This window comes from Tamandua tetradactyla, chromosome 16 (assembly GCF_023851605.1).
Source record: "Tamandua tetradactyla isolate mTamTet1 chromosome 16, mTamTet1.pri, whole genome shotgun sequence".
Classification (NCBI taxonomy): Eukaryota; Metazoa; Chordata; class Mammalia; order Pilosa; family Myrmecophagidae; genus Tamandua; species Tamandua tetradactyla.
Genome location: NC_135342.1, coordinates 51,644,772 through 51,665,251, shown reverse-complemented (window position 1 = coordinate 51,665,251; position 20,480 = coordinate 51,644,772). Strand labels below are relative to the sequence as shown.

The 20,480-nt window shown below is 56.2% G+C and overlaps 2 protein-coding genes and 1 pseudogene across 6 annotated transcripts; 2 read left to right on the top strand and 1 right to left on the bottom strand.

Moving 5' to 3' along the window:
• Positions 1-65: 65 nt before the first annotated feature.
• Positions 66-5,640, top strand: ZNF319 (zinc finger protein 319). 3 transcript variants are annotated; one of them, XM_077132572.1, is made up of 3 exons: positions 882-974; positions 1,706-1,825; positions 2,858-5,640. In XM_077132572.1, the coding sequence occupies exon 3, from the start codon at positions 3,102-3,104 to the stop codon at positions 4,860-4,862; it is 1,761 nt and encodes a 586-aa protein (XP_076988687.1). In that variant the 5' UTR covers positions 882-974; positions 1,706-1,825; positions 2,858-3,101; the 3' UTR covers positions 4,863-5,640. The 3 variants fall into 3 exon arrangements, with proteins under 3 accessions (XP_076988690.1, XP_076988687.1, XP_076988689.1); XM_077132575.1 differs by lacking the exons at positions 882-974; positions 1,706-1,825 and adding an exon at positions 66-239; XM_077132574.1 differs by lacking the exon at positions 1,706-1,825 and having other exon boundaries at positions 942-974.
• A 7,421-nt stretch (positions 5,641-13,061) lies between these two features.
• SPMIP8 (sperm microtubule inner protein 8) lies at positions 13,062-18,904 on the bottom strand. Of its 3 annotated transcripts, none has more exons than XM_077133642.1 (8): positions 18,621-18,904; positions 17,612-17,836; positions 16,230-16,291; positions 15,671-15,705; positions 15,290-15,351; positions 15,026-15,090; positions 14,649-14,705; positions 13,062-13,493 (listed from the first exon to the last, which is right to left on the bottom strand). In XM_077133642.1, the coding sequence occupies exons 2-8, from the start codon at positions 17,832-17,834 to the stop codon at positions 13,455-13,457; spliced, it is 543 nt and encodes a 180-aa protein (XP_076989757.1). In that variant the 5' UTR covers positions 17,835-17,836; positions 18,621-18,904; the 3' UTR covers positions 13,062-13,454. The 3 variants fall into 3 exon arrangements, with proteins under 3 accessions (XP_076989757.1, XP_076989755.1, XP_076989756.1); XM_077133640.1 differs by having other exon boundaries at positions 13,066-13,493; positions 15,531-15,705; positions 18,621-18,900; XM_077133641.1 differs by having other exon boundaries at positions 13,071-13,493; positions 14,649-14,681; positions 15,531-15,705; positions 18,621-18,882.
• A 783-nt stretch (positions 18,905-19,687) lies between these two features.
• On the top strand, positions 19,688-20,480 carry LOC143660324 (low molecular weight phosphotyrosine protein phosphatase pseudogene; annotated as a pseudogene).

The following is a 20,480-nucleotide window of genomic DNA, read 5'->3' as shown; positions in this document are numbered from 1 at the left end:
CAGGAGGCGGGGCCTGGACTAGCACCTCCCCGGGGCGGGCCCAGGACCGGGAGGGGCGGGGCCTGCAAGACAAGGACCAAGACCACCCTGCGGATCTGCCAGCTGCACGCTGAGGGGAGCCCGGAACCTCCCCGCTCTCGTGCACGCATTCCACAAATTGCTCTGGGCCCTGACCTCTCTGCCTGGTGTTTATCTGCAGCCACCCGGAACCAGACCTCTCAGCCACGGACGGCACCTTGGTCAGCGCACTAGCCCCAGCGCTCCCGCGGGCCCCAGCCGGGATCAGAGATCCTGGAGCCTGCTTCTCAAACTGGACCAAAGTTTGAGCCCCGGAGCCGCCTCCCCTCGGGCCAAGCTGAGCGGTCAGAGGCAGGCCAGTTCTAGAAGATCGGAGGGTCTAGGAGGCTCCTCCTCTCTGGTGCAGGAGTCGAGCCGGGTCCGAGAGCGCCCGCGGCGTCGGAGGCGAGGCTCCCTCCCTCTTTCGGCCGAGGCGCGCGGGCCCCTGGAGAACCGCCCGGTGCGCTGTGCATGGCCGGAGCGGTCCGGCAGCCGGGTCCCCGGCAGGGGGCGGCCTCGCTCCGCGCGGTCCGCTCCTCCCGCAGCCGCCGCTGCCGCCGCCCCGGCTGCCGCTCCTCCCCCGGCCCCGCCTCCCTGCCCCCAGCGCCTCCCGCCCGTCCGCCTGTCTCCGCAAGGCCATCGGTCGGTCCGTCCGTCCGTCCGCCCGCCCGCCCTCCCGGTGCTCCTCCGCCCCGGCCCCGCCGCCCCGATCGCGCGCGTCGCTTCCTCAACCTCGGCCGCCGCTAGCCCGTCCCCCGCCCCCAGGCCCGCCGCTGCCGCTACGTGAGGCCGGGGATTGGCAGCCCGCGTAGGCCGCGCCGCCGCCGATGGAGCCGGAATAAAGGGGCGGCCGTGAGAGCGCCGGTCGCCGCCCGCCAGCTCGCCCCACGCCCGGCCCCTCGGGCGGCCTGGAGCAGGTGAGCGGCGGGGCGCCCGGGGCCGCGGACAAGGACCACCCCTGCGTCCGCCGCGCCCCTTCCCCAGCCAGCCCCTTCACCCCCCGGCCCGAGCCGGCGGCCTTCTGAGCTCCCGGGTGGCCCAGGCCCGGCCTCGGTGCGCAGCCACTTCCCGGACCGGCGTGCGGCCCTAGAGCCTTCCTCTAGCTCATCTGCTCGCGGGGCCGCAGCAGCCCAGCCATCCCGAGCGAGGGGTGACAGGAGGCATCCCAGCTGGGCCGGGCGGGGAGGTGATCTTACTTCACTCTGTTGTCCAGGGAGGGTTGGGGTGGGGCCCAGGTGGGGGCCTCTCCTCTTCTCTCTCCTGCAGAGTGATTAGAGAAACCCCCTAGCACACCTTCTGAAAGAGGGCCGGGGTGGGTAGAGAGGCTGGGGATGCAGGTTTGGGGACCCTCAGAATGACACCAGTCACGCCCAGGAAAACAGTTGGGTTGATGTAGCTGGACCTAGGAGGCACACACAGCAGCCCAGCTGCCCTCTATCCCGGAAAGGCATAGCTGACCCAGTGGTACCCCCTTGCTCATGCAACCTGCTGCCTCCGTTAGGAGCAGCCACTCCAGTCCTTCCCCCCTTCAGGGAAGATGCTGACGATAATAGCTTTTAGCCTAACTGATGTTTTTTGGCAGAATAGTTAGAGGCCAGGCTGACCTGTAAAAGCATCCCATCCCCATTCCTTCTCCTCTTCCCCTCAGGAGAAAACTTCTAAACTTTTAAATGTAAGAGGCAGATAAGCTGGGAACCTGGAAACAGATTGCATCTGACTTTAGAAGTTCTTCCTTCTTGCTGTCATTACCTTATGCTGCCACAAAGTGGTGAGTTAGAGATTTTCCTGGGCTGGATCGGCTTTACCTTCCATTGAGTGCCCCGAATGTTACAGATTTGGTGCAAGGGAAGAGGGCTATCTCTGGAAAGGTGACAAGGAGAAATGCTCAGTGGTTAGCATGATGTTTCCCATGTCACAGAGGCAGAAAGATTCAGAAGATTTAGGAATTTTTGTGGTACACTAGGAGATATCTGGAGTGGAGAAGTTCTGTGGAGACATCGAGGTTGAATGGGTCTCTGAGCCTACCATTTAGCCCCATCACCCATTAGTACAAGTCTATGTTAAACCACCCATGCCTGTTGCGCAGAGAGAGGACAGTCCTGTGGTCAGAGTGGAAGGCCAGGGGATAGTTGAGGGGTGCTGGCCAGCCCCTCCTGGGAGAGGGTTTTTGAGACGTCTTTGGTTCCATGGAGTTAATATTTGCCATTGGGCATTTTGTCATTGGACCCTGGGAGGCCTGGCTTCTTAGACCCAGCAGGCTGTGGTGTTCCCCTGTGCAGTGGCATCCTGAGGTAGGACTCAGAGCAGCAATGGAGAGAGGAGCTGGCAGCCTCCAGGAGGCTTCAACTTGAGCATTTCTGCTCTTACCTATCTTTTATGATGGGCTTCCAAGTAAGAACTTATTTGAAAAATAAATTACGCTGCTCAAATGATTTCTTTGGACACTGTGGTCCTAACCGGTCCTTATAGCCTTCCCCTCCCTATTCCCTTGGAGCCTGAGCAGAAGCAGGAGAATTTGTGGCTGCTCTGTATTGTGGTTAGATCACTCCAGATTCTCTCCTGTGAGATTCCTGGTTAAAAAGTGGTGGTGGGAGGCTGGAGGGGGGACTGGAAGGCTGGGATGCCTTGTTCCAGGGAGGTAGAACTGAAGGTGGGTGGGATTCAAGACCATCACTGAAGCACAGCACCTCTCCCTTCCCTGACAGGGCTTATGTCTGTGCAGCAAGTGCAGGCGGATCAGAGAGAGACACAGGAGAGTGCTGCTTGTCCCTTTTGCTCATGATTTCTCTCTTCCCCACAGAACTGATCATCCGGGAAGGCAGAGCCTCCCTGACACTACTTGGACCCTGCCTCCAAGAGGCCCCTGTCCAGTAGGCAGAGTCCCAGGGTCTGCCTCCTTTGGGTCATCTGACAGTCTCTCTGCTGGGCCTTGTCTGAGGTCTTTGACGATCCCCGACATCGGGCAGCATCTTTCTCTGGCTTGGGTCACCTTAAGTGGGAAACTGAAGCCATTACTCTCCAAACCCTGTTTCATCTTCCCAAGTATGTCAGAAAGCTGGCAGCAGCCACCACAGACGCAGCCGCAGCAGCCTCCACCACCGCCACAGCCGCAGCACCATGCGGAGCCCCCGCCAGCCCTGGCTGAGCACACGCTGCCCCCAGGCACGGCCGAGAACCCCCTGGGCTGTGCAGTCTATGGCATCCTCCTGCAACCTGACCCAGGCCTGCAACCCCCGCAGCACGCGCCCCTGCAGGTGGCTGGTGAGCCGGGCCCCAAATGCGGTGTGTGTGGTCATGACCTGGCACACCTCTCCAGCCCACATGAGCACCAGTGTCTGGCGGGCCATGACCGCTCATTCCAGTGCACACAATGTCTCAAGATCTTCCACCAGGCCACTGACCTGCTGGAGCATCAGTGTGTGCAGACCGAGCAGAAGCCTTTTGTCTGTGGTGTCTGCAAGATGGGCTTCTCGCTGCTCACCTCGCTGGCACAGCACCACAGTGCACACAGCAGTGCTGGTGGCCTTGTGAAATGTTCCATCTGCGAGAAGACCTACAAGCCCACCGAGGCTGCCGAGCCTGCGGCCGCGGCCACACCATCATTACCTCCCCCACCCCCGCCACCCTCAGTCGCCCCTGCCGAGCAGACCGACAAGCCCTATAGCTGCCCCATCTGCCAGAAGCCTTTCAAGCACCTTTCGGAGCTCTCGCGGCACGAGCGGATCCACACGGGCGAGAAGCCGTACAAGTGCACACTGTGTGACAAGAGCTTCAGCCAATCGTCCCACCTAGTGCATCATAAGCGCACGCACAGTGCCGAGCGGCCCTACAAGTGCGCGGTCTGCGAGAAGACCTTCAAGCACCGCTCTCACCTGGTGCGCCACATGTACGCGCACTCGGGCGAGCACCACCTGTTCCGCTGCAACGTGTGTGAGTTACACTTTAAGGAGTCGTCGGAGCTGCTGCAGCACCCATGCACCCCGAGTGGCGAGCGGCCCTTCCACTGCAGCGAGTGCCAGAAAGCCTTCAAGCGGCCGTCGGACCTGCGGCAGCACGAGCGCACGCATAGCGCGGAACGGCCCTTCAAGTGCGACCTGTGCCCGATGGGCTTCAAGCAGCAGTACGCGCTGATGCGGCACCGGCGCACGCACAAGACAGAGGAGCCCTTCAAGTGCGGCCTGTGCGAGAAGGGCTTCGGGCAGCCCAGCCACCTGCTCTACCACCAGCACGTGCACACGCTCGAGACCCTCTTCAAGTGCCCCGTGTGCCAGAAAGGCTTTGATCAGTCGGCGGAGCTGCTGCGGCACAAGTGCCTGCCAGGGGCGGCTGAGCGGCCCTTTAAGTGTCCCGTGTGCAACAAGGCCTACAAGCGGGCGTCGGCTCTGCAGAAGCACCAGCTGGCTCACTGCGCAGCGGCCGAGAAGCCCCTGCGCTGCACCCTGTGCGAACGCCGCTTCTTCTCCTCCTCAGAGTTCGTGCAGCACCGCTGCGACCCGGCCCGCGAGAAACCGCTGAAGTGCCCGGACTGTGAGAAACGCTTCAAGTACGCCTCGGACCTGCAGCGGCACCGGCGGGTGCACACGGGCGAGAAGCCCTACAAGTGCCCCAACTGTGACAAGGCCTTCAAGCAGCGCGAGCATCTCAACAAGCACCAGGGCGTGCACGCCCGCGAGCAGCAGTTCAAGTGCGTGTGGTGTGGCGAGCGCTTTCTGGACGTGGCCCTGCTGCAGGAGCACAGCGCACAGCACAGTGCCACCGCTGCCGCTGCAGAGGGTGCCTACCAGGTAGCCGCGTGCCTGCCCTGAGGCCTCCCGGGGCGCCCACCAGACCAGGCCCAGCCTCGGTGCAGCACGACTACCCTGGGCTCCCGCCCTGCTCAGTATTCCGAGGGCAGCCGCAGGTGGCAGATGGGGTGCCAGGCACTCCTGGCCCCTACCCGGGACCGTGGGAGGAGCCAGGTTGCTGTGGCTGGTTCTGATCCTGTAAACCCCTTTCCCACTTTGGTTTCTGGAGAGCTGCTGGCCTCCCTTGTGTGGGGGTTCAAGGGTGAGGGACCCAGCCCCACCTGGAACAGGCTGGAAGTTAACTGATCTTTCCCCACCTCAAGGAGGGGGCGATGCCAGTCCAACCTTAGAAGACTCTCTCAGCCTAATTAGAAACCAGGTAGGTTAGGAAAGAGTATGACTATGGTAGGGCCTGGGCGAAGGACCTGGACCCCAGAGGGGGCCTGCATGTAGGCCATCCCCCCCTCCAGCTGATGTGTTGGGGGAGAAAGCCAGCTTTGTGACATGTCCTGGGGACCAGGGAGCAGGCAGTGAGCCATAGCCCTGTCTTTCTGCTCTAACCAGATTTCTGACAGGCAAGATAGGCAGGATCGGGGTCTCTGGACTGCGTCTGCCTCAAGGCAGTGGGTCCAGCCAGAAGCGGAGCCAGAGAAATTCTCATGTGACCCAGCTGGGACAGTGCCACTCAGTGGAGGGGAGCAGCCTCTTTTCCACTGAGGGCTAATCCCACTGTTTTGGAAGCACCCCTCTTACTTTTGTGGCACATTTAGAGCTTGGTAGGTCATGTGCTGTCCACCACATGGAACCGCTGGGGTGAGGAGGAGGAGGGTAGGGGAGCTGTTGGACCACTGGGCTTGAGAGGAAGCAGGGTCAAGCCCATAGTCTCCCCAGCAAATGCAAATAAGTGTCCTCCCACCAAATTATGTGAACCAAAGCCTCAGGGGCGTGGCCCCACTCAGCCCACCCCAGCCCTGCCTTGGGCCAAGTCCAGGCCAGGTACCAGGTCAGGGAGGTAAAAGGGCTGCAGGAAGAGCCTCTGACCCCAGAGTGTCCTCCCAGCCCATAAGAATCCTCTCCTCCGCACTTGGGCCAGCTGGCTGCTGGCCTGGACAACATCTAGCTATTTCCAAGGCCAGAGCATTCTCCCTTGGGTCCTCCTGCCCATGGGTGCATGAAGCTAAGAGTGTCCAGGGCATAGGGGTGGGGAAGGGAAGGGGGCTGTAGAGGAGAGCAGTGGGCGATGTACAGGTAGGTAGATGGAGCCCAGAAGGATTGCCCTCGGGAGCCCAGAAGGACCTTTATGATCATATGATTATTTTGAACCCGACTCGGTCCTCTGCTCTGTCCTAGCTCCATCTTTCCTTGGTTGTGGGTCTTGGAAGATTTTAATCAGGGCTCCGGTGGCCCAGAGGAGCAGGGAGACCCAGTCACCCTCCTGCGCCTGCAGAGAGGGGCTGCTTCCTTCCCCCTCCAAAGACATAGAACCCAGGCTTGCAAAAGTCCCAACTGCTAATTTTTTCCTTTCATTTTGCTTTCTAAAAGCAATTTGTTATATTATTCATAACACTGTATAGTTTAATTTCATGTCATTTTGGGTCTTATATAAAAATGTGAGAATTTGGATTTTTAAAAAGAATGACTCCATTTTAGGTAGCCACTTTTGATGTTAATATATAGTGAGTCCAATGTATGCTTTAGAAGTAAAGACATTGACCATCACAGACCAAAGCACTACTTTGTTCTGGTTGTTCTTCTATGGGGAAAGGACGGGTGTGGAGAGGGAGAGAGAGGTGCCAGCCTGGGTACCTGCGGACTGGGACATAGCTCTGCGTTCAAATCCTGATCTTTGAATGGTCTGGCCATGTGACATTAGGCAAATCACTTAACCTCTTGGAATCTCATTTGCCCATTTGTAAAAGGGGGACGTTCACCCTTGCCTTGATTGCTTGTTGTGGGAGTTGCATGGGTTATGTGTGGAGTGTGGGGAGCTGTGAAGGTGCTGACAGCACCCACTGCAGAATGCTCAGGCCCATTGGGAATGGACCCACAGCCTCTTGACCTCCTTGGGGTTGCCCCTGAGAAGGGAGCTGGGCTGGGAGCAACCAGGGGCACAGAGATCAGAGGTAGGGACCTCGGGCCTGGTAGCCTGGAAGCCTGCTCAGCCTCCATGCAAGATCAGGAGATTGCCTGAAGCAGTGGTGGACCCCTCCTGACGGGCCTTGCCTCAGAGGGTGGCCTGCTTTCGCCCCACTGCCATCCCCCCATTGCACAGCCATCCATCTGCCGGCCCAGGCTGTCTGCCCCTCACCTCAGCCCCTCCTAGACCCCTTTTCTTCTATACAGTGGCCCAACTGCAAATCAGCCTCCTTTCTATTTCAAGGGCAAGGATGGAGGTGGGGAGAAAGGGAGAAACAACCTCCATACCCCAGGTTTAGGCCTCTGAGAGGTGGTGGAGGGTGACCAGCCAGAGTGTCCTGTCCTGGGGGATAGGATGGGGCGGGGGGAAAGTGAAGAGGTCCCAGGAGGCGTAAAAACTAGGTATAGAAGGTTTGGTTTGAAGGCTGGGGGCATCTCAGATGGGGCATAGACACCCTTCTCACTCCTGTGTGGCCATGACAGGATCATGCCCTTGGGAAGCCACATGGGTTTCTCCTCCCTGGGGTGGTGGCCTTTGGGCCCTTGTCTCTGTGCCAGGCTTAAATCCCAGCTGGCTTTCTAGCCATGTAACCTTAGGCAAGCTCCACCTACCTCATAGAGACTGCTAGAAAACACTGGCATGTGTTTACAGCTACTTTATAGCAGTAGCTTCACACTGTCCTCCATGCGTGGATGAGGGTCTACAAGTGCCAGGGGCAGAAGGAGCCCCGGCTGGGCATGGCTAAGCTTGCATGGAGCCTGCAGTGGCTTTTGCTTCCTTTGTCCCCACCCCCTATCCTACAGTTCCCACCTGGCCCTCAGCCTCCAGGATCCATCCTGGACTCAAACTAGGACAGTGGATAGAGGTCTGGCCTGTGGTTCGATTGCTCAGGTTCAAGTCCCTAGCCCTTTGATGACTAGTGACACAGAGCAGGTCTCTGACCCTCTTGTCCCCTCAGTTCCCTGTCTGAAATAGGGGTCTCAACCACTGGTCTTTCTACGAACCCAAAGTTCTGATTTTGGGGAAGTGATGGGCTTCCCCTCCATATGCCTCCTTGCCCTCCAGCCTGCTCCCCTCGGGCCTCAGTCTGGTCTCTCTCAGTTGAAAGTGGGGAAATGGCACAGACCAGCTTCAGCAGCTGTCCACTTCACCTGGACACACAGACTCAGGTCCCTCCCCCACCTGCCTGCCTAGGGACCTTAATACAGCTTCCTGTATTCCATTTCTGATGAGAGAGAGTCTCCCTCTTTCAGAGCACAGCATTTTAATAGAGCACTTCAAACCTTGTGGTGGGGGGTTGGACACACACTGGGGCTGTCTTCTTTCATCTACAGTAATCCTCCCCTTACCCCAACCATGGACAGGATGGGAAAGAGGGTGGTGCCGCAGGGTGAGCTCCCTCTGTGGGGTTGGCTCTGTGCTGGGCCCTGCAGGGGGACAGTGGGTGATGACCCTGCTCTCTGGGAGTCAAGCCTGTGCTCATGCACCATGGTGGCAGCGTGTGGTGGCATGGTTAAGAATGCAGCAGCCAGACCTGATTAGAGACCTGCCTCCACCACTCATTGGTTCCAGGACCTTGGGCAAGTTGCTGAATCTGTCTGAGCCTTGATTTTCCTCATCTGTCAAATGGAGCCAATAACAGTGTCTCCCTTCTGAGGAGTAGGGCAAGGGCAAAGGCAAGGGTAGGGAAATGGCCCATGTGAAGTATAGGAAGTGTTTGGCACATGTGGTTTCTCAGTAAGGGAGAGCACTGGGCAGTCAGGCAGGAGGGAGCCAGCCCAGCTCTCCCATCTTGAATGTCACGTGCCTGCCCTCCCATTCCTCCCGCCCCATCAAGAGAACTTGCTCATCCACCAGCCAGTCTAAGCCCCTCACACGGTCCCTGTGAGTGGGCAGGTGGACCTGAGATTTCCTACTGTGCAGAGAAGGATACCCAACTTTTGAGAGGGCCAGGGGCTGCCCAGATCTGCATGGGCAGTGATGAAAGTGGCCTGGAAATGCGGGGCTGCCAGGCAGGCCTGGAACCTGTACATGGGGGGGGGGGGGGGTGGATAGGCGGTGGGGGACCGGATGGTCTGGGCTCAGAACCACCCGCACCTCCAGCTCTGGCCGCTGCAGGCTGGGGCTTTAACTTAGCTCACCCCGTGTGCTGCCAGGAAGCGGGAACAATGATCAGGAGGCACCGGGTCTGACTGGGGGGGCAGGAAAGCTCTTCACCGACAAGCAGAGGCCCGCGGCCTGCTCTTGACACCCTGGGGGACGGAAGCCACTGTTCTCCTCTCCCCATCTGTACAAGAGGCACCCCTGAAAGGGTCCAGGCCTCCCTAGACACCACTGCGGGTGGCTCGTCGCCACCTCCAGGCCTCTGTCCTGAAGCCCTGCGCCCCACGCCTCCCTCTGTCCGCCAGAGCCAGACTTAACCAGGGCCATCAGCTGCTTGGCTGTGGAAATCCGCCCAGGGCCTCTCAGCCCGCGCCTGGGCTGGGCCTGCCCGTGACAAGCTCCACACCCCATCCTCATGGGGGTGGTTTCTTTGTTTCTTGAAGGTCATGCCTCCAGGAAAGGCCTTGGCCGCTATTGATTTTGGCAAATCTACAAAGGTTCAGACCTTCTTCTCAAGCCCTGAAAAGAAGGGCAAGAAGGGGGTGGGGGAGGGGGAGGATTGTGAGGTCTCCCTCCTATTGGGTGTGTGTGTTTGTGTGTGTGTGTCCCCATCCATCCACCCCACCCCTCACCCCCCGCCTTTGTTCATCCACAAGCATTGCTGAGTACCTGCTGTTTACCTAGCACTGAGCTGGTGCCACAGCACACAAAGCAGAACTTTCCAGAAGACAGTTTTGAGTCTCCTCTCAAAGTCAAAAGGGCAAAGTCAAAAATGACAAAACTGCTGATATTTAGTACAAAACACTGTGTGCAAGAGTCTCCCCTGCCCCTCGCTCTATCCCTGAACCTCCCTCCTTGCCAGCCCCAGGCCCTGTTTGGGTACTGGAGACCAGGAGTTCAGAGATGGGCTGAGCTCCACCCATGGGGCTGGAATGTGTTTTGTATGCTACCTTGTAATAAACTCACTATTAATATGTAATATTTGTTTCATTTAGTCCAGGTCGATGTGTCCAGGCCCAGGCCCCGTTCCTGAACTCCAGATCCAGCTAGGAAGATGAGAGGGGCTGGCAAGTGTAGTAGTTCCTGAGAACCCATTGTGGGCCAGAGGGAATGAGTTAATCCCCTGAAACAGGAAGAGATGGAAGAGAAGGGAAGACTGGAGGCCTGCCTGAAAGAGTGGGATTTGGGTAGGAAGAGATGGGGAAAGCATTCTAGGTGGAAGGAAGACTTTTAATAAAGGTCCCAAGGTAGGCAAGAGCCTGGGGTATTTGGGACAGCAAGAAGACGAGTGGTGGTAGAGGTAATCGGGATGCCTAGGGCCTAGGCCAAGGGCTAGGGCCAGATAATGGATTAGTTTTATGCCAGGAAGACCTGGCGACAAGGCCAAGGAGACTGGTGGAAGACTAAGGCTAGGAGGCAGTGACTCAGGCTGGGATGGGGTGGAGGGATAGGAAAAGGAGCTCCTTCTGTCTCTAAGCCTCCAGCCTCTGACTCCTAGGTAAGAATTCTTAATCTGTAGAATGCCACTGCCAGCAGCTCTATGGAAACTTTCTTGTGGGATATCCTCTCCTCTGTCTAAGCCCTGGTCAGATGTCCCCATTCCTAGGAAGTCCTCTCAGGTTTCCTCCCAACTCTTGGCTTGGTGTGTCAAGCAGGAAGGGAGTAGAGGGTGGTACATGAGTGAGCACAGTCCTAAGGCTCAGGCAGGCTGGCTTCAAGTCCCAGCTCTGCTAATTTTAACCAGCCGTGTGATCTTAGGCCAGTCACTTCACCTCCCTGAGTCTACTTCATTTGCAAAATGGGTCTAAAACTACTGTTCTCATGGGGATTGCCTGAACAGTGCTTAATACATTGCCTTGTACTTAACAGAAAGCATGAACAAAATCAGCTTTGTTTATACTCATCCACTCTGCATTTCCTTTATTAGGCACACATCTTTATATTTGTGAAATTGGGGCTAAATGTACAATTGGTGGGCAAGAACCTTTAATTAAATTGCTGGTGCAATTAAATGTCCCTACTCAGGGCATCCTGGGCTGAGGAACGTGGTCCAGGTGTGCCCACATATCACCTTCTGCTTTTAGGATTGAATCAGTTGGGTCTGCCTGACTCTTCCACTGGAATCTCCTGTGTCTCCAGCCCCCAGCCCAGAGCTGGCCCAGATAAAGGGCTCAAATGTCCACTAGAGCAGATTCTGGGAGGCACTTACCTGGTGAGACAGTGGGAAGGATGCAAGGCCAGGAAAGGATTCCAGTGTTCCTGTGTGCTCTCTGGAGCTCTCTGGCTGTCCCCAGCCCCACACCAGCCAAGAGTGCTGTGCAACCTTGGGCAAGTATGACCCCTCTCTGGGTTGTCATCTTGGAGGGGCACATGAAGCTACAAAATGCAGCTCTGATACCCCAAGGTGCTCCACAAGTGGCTTCTCAACAGCCAAGTCAGCATGGGCTGCCCGCTGGACTTTGGAGGAAAGGATTATTTCCTGCGGGAAGTAGCCAGGCCCTAGAGGAGGGAGGGGTTCTGTAATCTGCTTATCACTTCCTGTCTTCTCTTCTCTGTGGTCCTGTCTCCCATCAGATATCAGCAGAGCCCCATAATTGAAGACAGAGAGATGGACACTATGACCCTGTGAGGGCAGTGATCACCATCTCTGCCGGTAAAAGAAAATAAAAGCAGCGTTGGGTCTGTAAGGCTGGCTCGGTCTGTATATCAAACAACAGTTACAATTACCTCCTTGTTTGTTACCCAGGCAAGTACAGCAGGAAGATCACCATTCTGGGAAGTAATTTACTCTACAAATATTGGCCACACACTGTAAGCTGGGACTTGCTTTCAGTCCTGGGTTCTGGTTCCTGTTCTGTTATCAACACACGGTTTAGCCTGAAGTTAGCTACTTCCCAGACCTGGGCCTGTCTTCCTCTCTGAGGAATGGGGTTAACAATGGCTCTGCTCACTTTCCAGGGTGCTTGTGAAGCCTGTCAGGGGTAATGGATCACCTGATGATGTATTCTGAGCAGTATTACAGTGTCCAAAAGTGAGGGGCTGGTATTAGTCTTTTTTTTTTTTTTTACAATCGAACCCGGGTCCTCGGGCATGGCAGGCAAGCATTCTTACCTGCTGAGCCACAGTGGCCCGCCCTGGTGTTAGTCTTTAAAGCCCTCCTGCTAAGACCCTGGCCTTGCATGCAATAGGGACTCAGTAAATAGTAGTGGAAAAGAGGATGGGATGGGTGTAAACCAGAGTTTCCGAAGCTTCACGGATCATCTTGGGCATCAGATGAAAACAAAGAGCCTTCCCAGGGAAAATTCACATGCTGTTGGACACAGTTTTGCACGTGATTTCAGGAGGACTTCACGGATCCCTATACACCCCGCCCTCCAAAGATATTAGTTCCAAAAGTCATGTACAGACAGTTCTTTGGCTTGGTGGCTATTTACCCATCTGTCCTGCAGGCTGCCATAAATGTGGTGGGTGTGCTATCAGGAGGGTTCATTACTAAGCACTGATGCTGCCTGCCCTAACCATACTGGAGACACCCCTCCTTGGCCCTTTTGGGTGGGCTTGGTTAGGACCTACCCCAGGAGCCCCCTGGGCTCCCCCCCAGGCCATCATGACTTCCTTTCGAAGGAGGGGCTTAGGGGTGGGTTGGTGGGCAGATGAGGGTCAGTTCTGATGCTGCATGGCAAAGCAGACAACTTCTGCTTAGATGATATATTTATTGGTGGTGGCTTCGGGGAGCAGGGAACTTTCTTCTCTGAGCAACCTCAGGACTCTATCCAGGTTAACAGGGAACAAAGACTATAGGCCTGGCTAGTTCCCTAGAGCCTGCACAACCCCCTTCAGGGAATCCCAGGCCAAGGAATCCCCCCCAAAGCACACTGGTATGGCAAGGGCTTCAGAGTGAAGCATCTAAACACCACTTTTTAATCCCCCTTTCTCCTTAGGGCCCAAATTCAGGGGTTGAGGTGAAGGGGGCTTAGGTGAGGGGCTACAAGTAGGGGACAGGGGTACAAGGAAAACCCAACTCCCAGGTATGCCTCGGCATCTCACCCCCAGCTGGATCTTGGGGCTCAGACCAGACTTTCCACCTGGGATCACCAAACATCTCCCTTCAGCCTCCCACTGGTCCTCCAGGTGTTGGGACGGGGCAGGCAAGGATGAGACTCCTTCATTCCGAGGCTCTAACCCTCACCTGGTCCCTGACATACACACACACACACACACAAGTCTGGTGCCTCCCTCTGGGGGAACATGAGGTTTATTTCCAATCAGGCAGAGCTGCTGGGGAGAAGGGTGGTGCCACCAGATGCCCTCTGTTCTGCTGGGGGTGGGGGGATTTAGGGGGCATGGTCTGGAAGCCTGAGGTCAACCTCCTTTTAAATCATTAATGCCAGGGAGTCAGGTAATTGACACGACTGTGGAGAGAAACAGGGGTGGGGGTGGGGGGGCTCCAGTATATCCAGAGGAAAAATCAGGCTGCTCCTCTCTAGACCTTCCCCCAAAGATCACCTTTCTACTTTTGAGGCTCTGCCTTTCTGTAGCTCGAGAGCCTTCAATGGCTCCCTATTTCCATTTAGATGATTTCAGCTATTCTGCTTGACTTTCAGGTTCCCTAAACTTCTAGTGGGCTTCAACCTTATCCTCCCACTGATCCCAAACTACGCACTGCTTTACTCATTTTTCAATGACTTAGTGAACTAATCTGTCAGGCATCATACAATCGTTTAACAAGACAGAAAGCATTCCCCTGCGTGTGCCTGGGGAGGAGGGAAGGAAAACTCTTCATCAGTAGTTATAATGCCATAGTCTGGATGCTGTAAGATAAGGATGTACATGTGGTGAACAAGTGGAGAGGGTGTGAGGTGGGGGAGGGCAGGGTCAGGGAACACAAGGAGGACGGGACATCTGAGCTGGAGTATAAAGAGGAGGAGTTCTCCAAACAGAGCAAGGACCACGATCCAAGCATAGATTGCCTAGATTTTTTTCTCCAACAGTGGGAGCAAAGGTGTGTGAGGGAATGTTCGGTGGGGTTCGAGTACACCCGGAGTGTGGTGCTGCTGAAGTATAGAAAGTGGGGCTGGAAAGGTGGGAGATGGCCAGATGATGAAGATACACGAATACCTTGCACCCCCATCCCATACTCTTCTCCATCTCCAAGACTTTGCTTGTGGGGTGCCCTGATACCCACCCTCTCTCTCACCACCCATCCACATCCCGGCAGGCAGATTCCCCATCCTATTCCTCATTGGGTTCATATGTCTGTTTGCTCCTCTGGCCCCTGCTCTCCTCCCAGGTAATTCTGTCCATCTGCCTCCTCTGGGCCAAACAGGGTGGGACACGCACCCCCCTCCCAACCCCACACCCCCAGGTGGGCTGTGCTTTTTCCTGGCTCGGATCTCCCCGGAGGGAAGCAGCTCGCCCCCTGGCATCACCCGGGAGGGCACCGATGCCCTGGTGCCTCCCTCGCGAGGCTCCGGCGTGGAAGCGGTTTTGAGACTCCCGCGCGCGCAGAGGCGGGCCCGGGGCGTGGCCGCGCGTGGGGCGGGGCGGGGGCGGGGTCATTCCCCTACCTGTAGTGCGAGCCGAAGCGTCGGACGGTATTCCTGGGGACCAGGGAGGAAGATGAGCTGGAAGCGGGAAGGGGCGGACCTCGCCGGGAGCCTCACTCCCACCTCGGGAGCTGCCCTCCCTCGCCCCTCCTTAGCGGAGTTCACCCGAAGAAAGAGGGGAGTGGCCAGCGAATGGCTGACGACGTGCTCCGTTTGGTAGGATTAAACATTTGTTCATTTTGAGGTTGCAGTTTTCTTGCGGTGTATTGAATCCAATCCATTTCTTCCCCAGATCTCAGACATTTTCAAGGGCCACTGGGTGCGCGCTGGGGACAGCGGCTAAGGCCCCGCCCTCCCTCCCCCCAGATCTGGGGTCCCGGGTATGTGGCATTACTCACAGGGTGTCGAAAGGCAGGGGCTTCTGTCCATAGCGGTCCAGGCTGGGGTTCTGATTGAGGCAATACTGGGGCGGCCCGGAGGGATGGGGAAGGGGGGTGGGTGAGCAGGGGCGCACGGACCCCTCGCACGCAACCTCCACAGCGCCCTCTGCTGGAGGTCTTGGCCCTGGTCTTGGCCGGTCCCCCCGCCCCACCCCCGGCCCCAGGTGTTGGCCGCTCCCCATCGGGGCCCCCGAGGACGGGTCAGCACGCAGCCCTCCCTACCCGCCAGCTCTGGGTCACTTCCGGCTTCAAGTACCGCACCGCGTAGCCGCTGAAGCGCTCGACTGCGGAGACAGAGCCCTTCTTGGGCCCCCAGTCCGCCCCAAACAAGCCCTGGGCGGGGCCCTCCCCTCGGTCCCGCCCCTAGAACAAGCCCGCCCCTCCTCCCGCCCCTTCCCCCCCCCATCTCCCCGGAACCACAATCCCCGCATCCCAGCGCATCCTCGGCAGCGGGAGGACTGACCCCTCTTGTCCAGGCAGGGCAGCTTAAACTCGCCGGCCGAGGACACGAAGTGGGACCAGTCCTCGATGGCGCGCGTGAGGCAGGGCCAGTCGGCCCTGTTGATGCCGGGTGCGATGGGCGCCAGCTTCCCCTGGAGGTACCTGCCTCGGAGCTTCTGGCCGGTGGCGGTGATGTCCTGACAGGGAGACAGGGTCAGACTCGCGGTCGGGGCGCGGCCTGAGGGTGGGGTTGTCCCAGACCACCCCAAAGGCTGAACGACACTCGGCCCATCTGGCTGGAAGGGATGTCCCAAGCTAGCGCTGGGGTTGCACAGTGGAGTCCCAAGCAGGCAGTTGGGCTTAGGTTCTGCAGCGGATGAGCCACAGCAGAGTCCAGGATCTGAGGGGCTGGGGGCTGGGGGCTGGGGGCTAGGGGCTGGGGCTGGGGCTGGAACTGGGGGCTGGTGACTGGGACTGGGGACTGGGACTGGGGACTGGGGGCTGGAGGCTGGGGCTGGGGACTGGGGCTGGGACTGGGGGCTGGGGGCTGGGACTGGGGGCTGGGGCTGGGGACTGGGGACTGGGGACTGGGACTGGGGACTGGGACTGGGGACTGGGGGCTGGGGCCTGGGGCTGGGGCCTGGGGGCTGGGGGCTGGGGCTGGCAGGAGCTTTGTTCCTTTCCCCTGTGCAAACTCAGGGCCAGGCAAAAGGACACTCACCAAGCACTGCAGGGGTTTGTTGGGGACACCAAGGAGTGTGAACTGGGCATTATCAAACTCATCTGCGGAAAGGAGAGAAGGGGGAGTGGGTCTCAGCCACCGGTGTTCATACACTCACACATGAGCGGTTTGGCTCTCATTGGGCTTAAATTTTTTTTTAAAAATGTGACAACCTTTAAAAATCTAAGATAAAGTAGTATCCATATCTAACCCCCTCCAACAGGAAAACTCCAAATAGATTAAAAATTTTGATGTGAAAAATGAAAATGTAGAAGTCTTAAAAGAAAAAAATGAGCACGTTCTTTTATAACCTTGGAGTGGGGTTTCTAACTCTAATTGGAGATCCAGAAGCCTTACATATTCACACACACACACACACACACACACACACACACACACACAGACGTCTTTGGGATAGGGGTTGAGGGCCACAGTATCCTAATGTCTCCATGGCATCTACAATGGCTCATTAGTTTCCTTGTAGGTGAGATATTCTCTCTTTGTCCAGCAGCTTCCTAAGCTGTCACTGTGGACTGAATGTGGTGTGAGGCTTCTCATCAAGGTGAGGTGCAGAGCTCCTGACCAGAGACTCGGCCTCCCAGGGTTAGGAGAGAGGACAGACAGCTTGTGCCCTCACCCAAGGAGTAGATGTTATGGAGCTGTGGAAGCTTTATACTGAGTGAACCCTAATATATTGGTTCTAGATACGATGAAGTGTCCTTCAGTAGACAAAGGAAGCACTTGTGGTTTGCTTCTGATAAGGTGCATTGGCCTTAATTCAGATGCACAAACTGTCGTGCTGTGATTAGGGGAAATGTGGGTACTACAGAAACACAGGAGAGGGGCAACTTTGCCCTCAAAGAATCGATGTCCAAACTAAGGCCTGAAAATGACTTTGGCTTGCCTTGTTTTCCCACCCATCCCAGCAATCCCGTCATGCCTCACTTCTCTCTTTTCCAAGGGCCCCCATCATATACTCTGGGTGGCCATTCTCATTCTGTCAGCACAGCTCCTGACATGACCAAATCCCCCGCCTTTCTAGGTATTCCAAAATCCTTTCTACATGGAAAAAAAAAAAAAAAGAGTCCAGAGTCCCTAAAAGAAAGATTAATAACTCTGACTACATAAAAATAAAATTCTGCATGTCAAATATAACATAATAGAGGCTCCGAGAAGCCGAGTGACCTGCAGGAGGTTTCCTGGGCAGGGGCTGGCAGAGCTGGGACTAGCCCTGTAGCCCCTTCACCTGGCACTCCTGGCTTTCCCCTCCGAGCTCACTCCCCTCTGTGCACAGCCATCCACCCTCTTGCAGAGGCCCAGAGGGAAGCCAGCGCCGGTGGCAGGCTGGGGGGGGAAGGCAGGTGGACAGGCGCGGGGCCCACCTTTGCGGCAGCAGGTGGAGGACCGGCAGTGCTGGTCGGGAAGGCAGGCCTTGACAGTGTCCATGTCCATGCGCCGCAGGGTGGGCAGCGCCGGGTGGTAGAGCTGCTGCTTCACGCCGGCCAGCATGTTGCGCTGCCGCTCCACGGGCAGCAGGATGGCCGGGGACGCGTGCACGTGGGTGGAGCCGTCATCCCACGGCACCAGGTCGATGATGCGGGCCATGGCTGGAGGACAGAGGACACTAAGGGGTGCCCCCTGGGCTCAGGCCAGCCAGGCACCCTTCCATCTGGGAGCACGACCTTGGCCAAGATAGCTTGTCTATTCAGCGAGCATTTATTGAGTGCCTACTGTATGCCGGGGCCTGTCCTAGAGGAGCTCCCTGGGTGATGTGAGGGACATTCAGACAACAGAGACTGACAGACACCCCCACAATGTGCTAAAGGCTGTGACTGAGGTCATACAGGGTATGTCATGGGGGCTTGGGGCAGTCAGGGGACTGTCCAATAGAGGTAGCATTTGAGTCTAAAGTAATGAATAGGAGGGGGCAGCAGCAGGTGGGTGAAGAATATAGCACTGAATGCATGTGTCTCTGGATGTCTAAGATGGGCTTTGGGGCCCTAGCTAAAGTGTCTGGCCTTTACCCAAAATTCTACAGGGAGACGTAGAAAAATTGTAAAGAAGGGTAGAGAAATGATAGATTTGAACTAGGAAAACTTTGCTGATTTCCCAGTCCCTCCCTTTTAAAAGCAGTTATTTCCAGGAGCCCTTCCGTCATTTATACTTGGGCAAGAATTTGTTAACTTAGAGTGCTTTCTTCCTGACCCTGAGTTAGAGCATCCAAGAGGTTGGAGGTGGGAGACAGGTGGACAGGGAGAGCAGAAGGGGGCCTGGTGAAGAGGCAAGGGGAAGCTGCCTCAGGGTATGGGACTGTGCAGAGAAGGGCAGGGGAGTGGAGCACTGAGGGAGGCAAGAGAGACCCCCCCTGCTTCTGACGAGACTGACAACTACCTCGTCTGCGGAGCACAGGCTGAGGGTGAACAGGCTTATAATGACTTTCTGTCCTTCCAGCCGCTCACAGGGGTGAAGAGGGAGGAAGCAAGGTGGGCAGGACCCCAGGGCCTTATGGAACAGCAGGAGAATAAAGGAAAATTCTCCAGAGACAATGCCTACTGTAGCCTGATTGTGAGGGCACCCACTTCCCTGCATCCCTGGCAACCGCCGGCTGCCCGCACACGAGGACTCCCTTTCGGCCTTCCCGGGAGGCTGCCGTCTCCCAGGCCTCAGCACACACAGGGCAGGCTGGGAAATGTCAGGCAGGGAGTGGGGCTCCCTGAAGATGGCCAGGCCAGGCTGGCCAGCCCTGGCTGCTGAGCCCACCTCAGGCTGAGTGACCCAGGACTCATCTCTGTCTGTCGAGGCCTCGGGGCTCCCACATGTGTGCTATTAATAGGGGTATTTGGGAGCTGGGAGGCCTCTCCCCACCCCCTAAGCTTCCAGGGAAGGGGGCACTTCCTGCACCAGTCCCAAGGCTTCCAGAATCGGAGATTAGCGCCGGTCAGTCTCCAGGGTCAGCAGAGGGGATCAGGGAGACTGGTGGCCTCAGCAGGCCAGGGATTAGTGGGTGATAGCCCCCCCTGCTCCCCCCTCAGGCCAGCAGCCTCTGTCCCTCCTGGGTAAGTGGAGCGGACAGTGAGGGCTTGAGCCCAGCCCCCTGGGACTGCCCACTGCCTTGATCACAACTGCCAGAGCTGGACCCCAAGGAGAGGAAATCTTGGGAGAGGCTCACTTATTTGCATACATTGGCATATGCTCTGCAGAACTTACCTGGTTACTGAGCCTTGTGGGTTCTGGGGCTCCGACTGTGAGATTTGGTTCCCCATTTGCTCCACACAGTCCCATATCCTGCCTCTTCAGAAAACTTTCCCAGAGTTGACTCCACTCACCATCCTTGCCCCTAATTAATTTAACCCTTTTATAATTTAAAAGAATAAAATATAACGAAATACAGGTTCTCACTTCGGGTTCCGGCCGTGTGGTTCCGTTTCGCTCAGTGTCTTTTTTTTGCGGGTGAGAAGATGGCAGCAGGGCCGCCCAAATCGGTGCTGTTTGTATGTCTGGGTAACATTTGTCGGTCACCCATTGCAGAAGCAGTTTTCAGAAAACTTGTAACTGATCAAAATATTTCAGATAATTGGAGGATAGACAGTGCCGCAACATCCACTTATGAGCTAGGAAACCCTCCTGATTATCGAGGGCAAAATTGCATGAAGAAGCATGATATTCCTATGAATCACATTGCCCGGCAGATTACCAAAGAAGACTTTACCACATTTGATTATATACTGTGTATGGATGAAAGCAATCTGAGAGATTTGAATAGAAAAGGTAGTAAAGTTAAAAACTGCAAAGCAAAAATTGAACTACTGGGGAGCTATGATCCACAAAAGCAACTTATTATTGAAGATCCCTATTATGGGAATGAGTTGGACTTTGAGAATGTGTACCAGCAGTGTGTTAGGTGCTGCAAAGCATTTTTGGAGAAGTCAGAGTAAAGCTGCAGCTGTTCATTGCTGAAGGCCAACAATGATTAACATCTTACAGTGATGTTCTAGATTTTTCAGTGTGTTAAAAATGTAATGTTTCATAGCTCAAGACCACAACTTTTGTTTCAATTGACTCGTTTATCTTAAAAAATAATTGTAGCTGGAAATCAATGTTGTGTTTGCAGAAGAATTAATAAAATTCTCTGATTGAGCTTATGGGGTACATTAAATGTTCTTAAACAAATGGGACCTCTTCTCTTGCCCCGATTACAAAAATAGTGAAACAAACAAAATTTAAAAAGTAGGGCAAACAAAAAAGTAGAAC

Excerpts from the sequence above, each read along its gene's own strand:
- SPMIP8 (XM_077133640.1), bottom strand. The coding sequence starts at position 17,834 with ATGGCCCGCATCATCGACCTGGTGCCGTGGGATGACGGCTCCACCCAC. Across the intron at positions 14,706-15,025 it reads CCCCTGCCTTTCGACACCCT|CTCATCTTCCTCCCTGGTCC; the intron begins GTGAGTAATGCC and ends TCCCGCTTCCAG. Across the intron at positions 13,494-14,648 it reads CGCTTCGGCTCGCACTACAG|TCGTGTCAATTACCTGACTC; the intron begins GTAGGGGAATGA and ends TTCTCTCCACAG.
- ZNF319 (XM_077132575.1), top strand. The coding sequence starts at position 3,102 with ATGTCAGAAAGCTGGCAGCAGCCACCACAGACGCAGCCGCAGCAGCCT.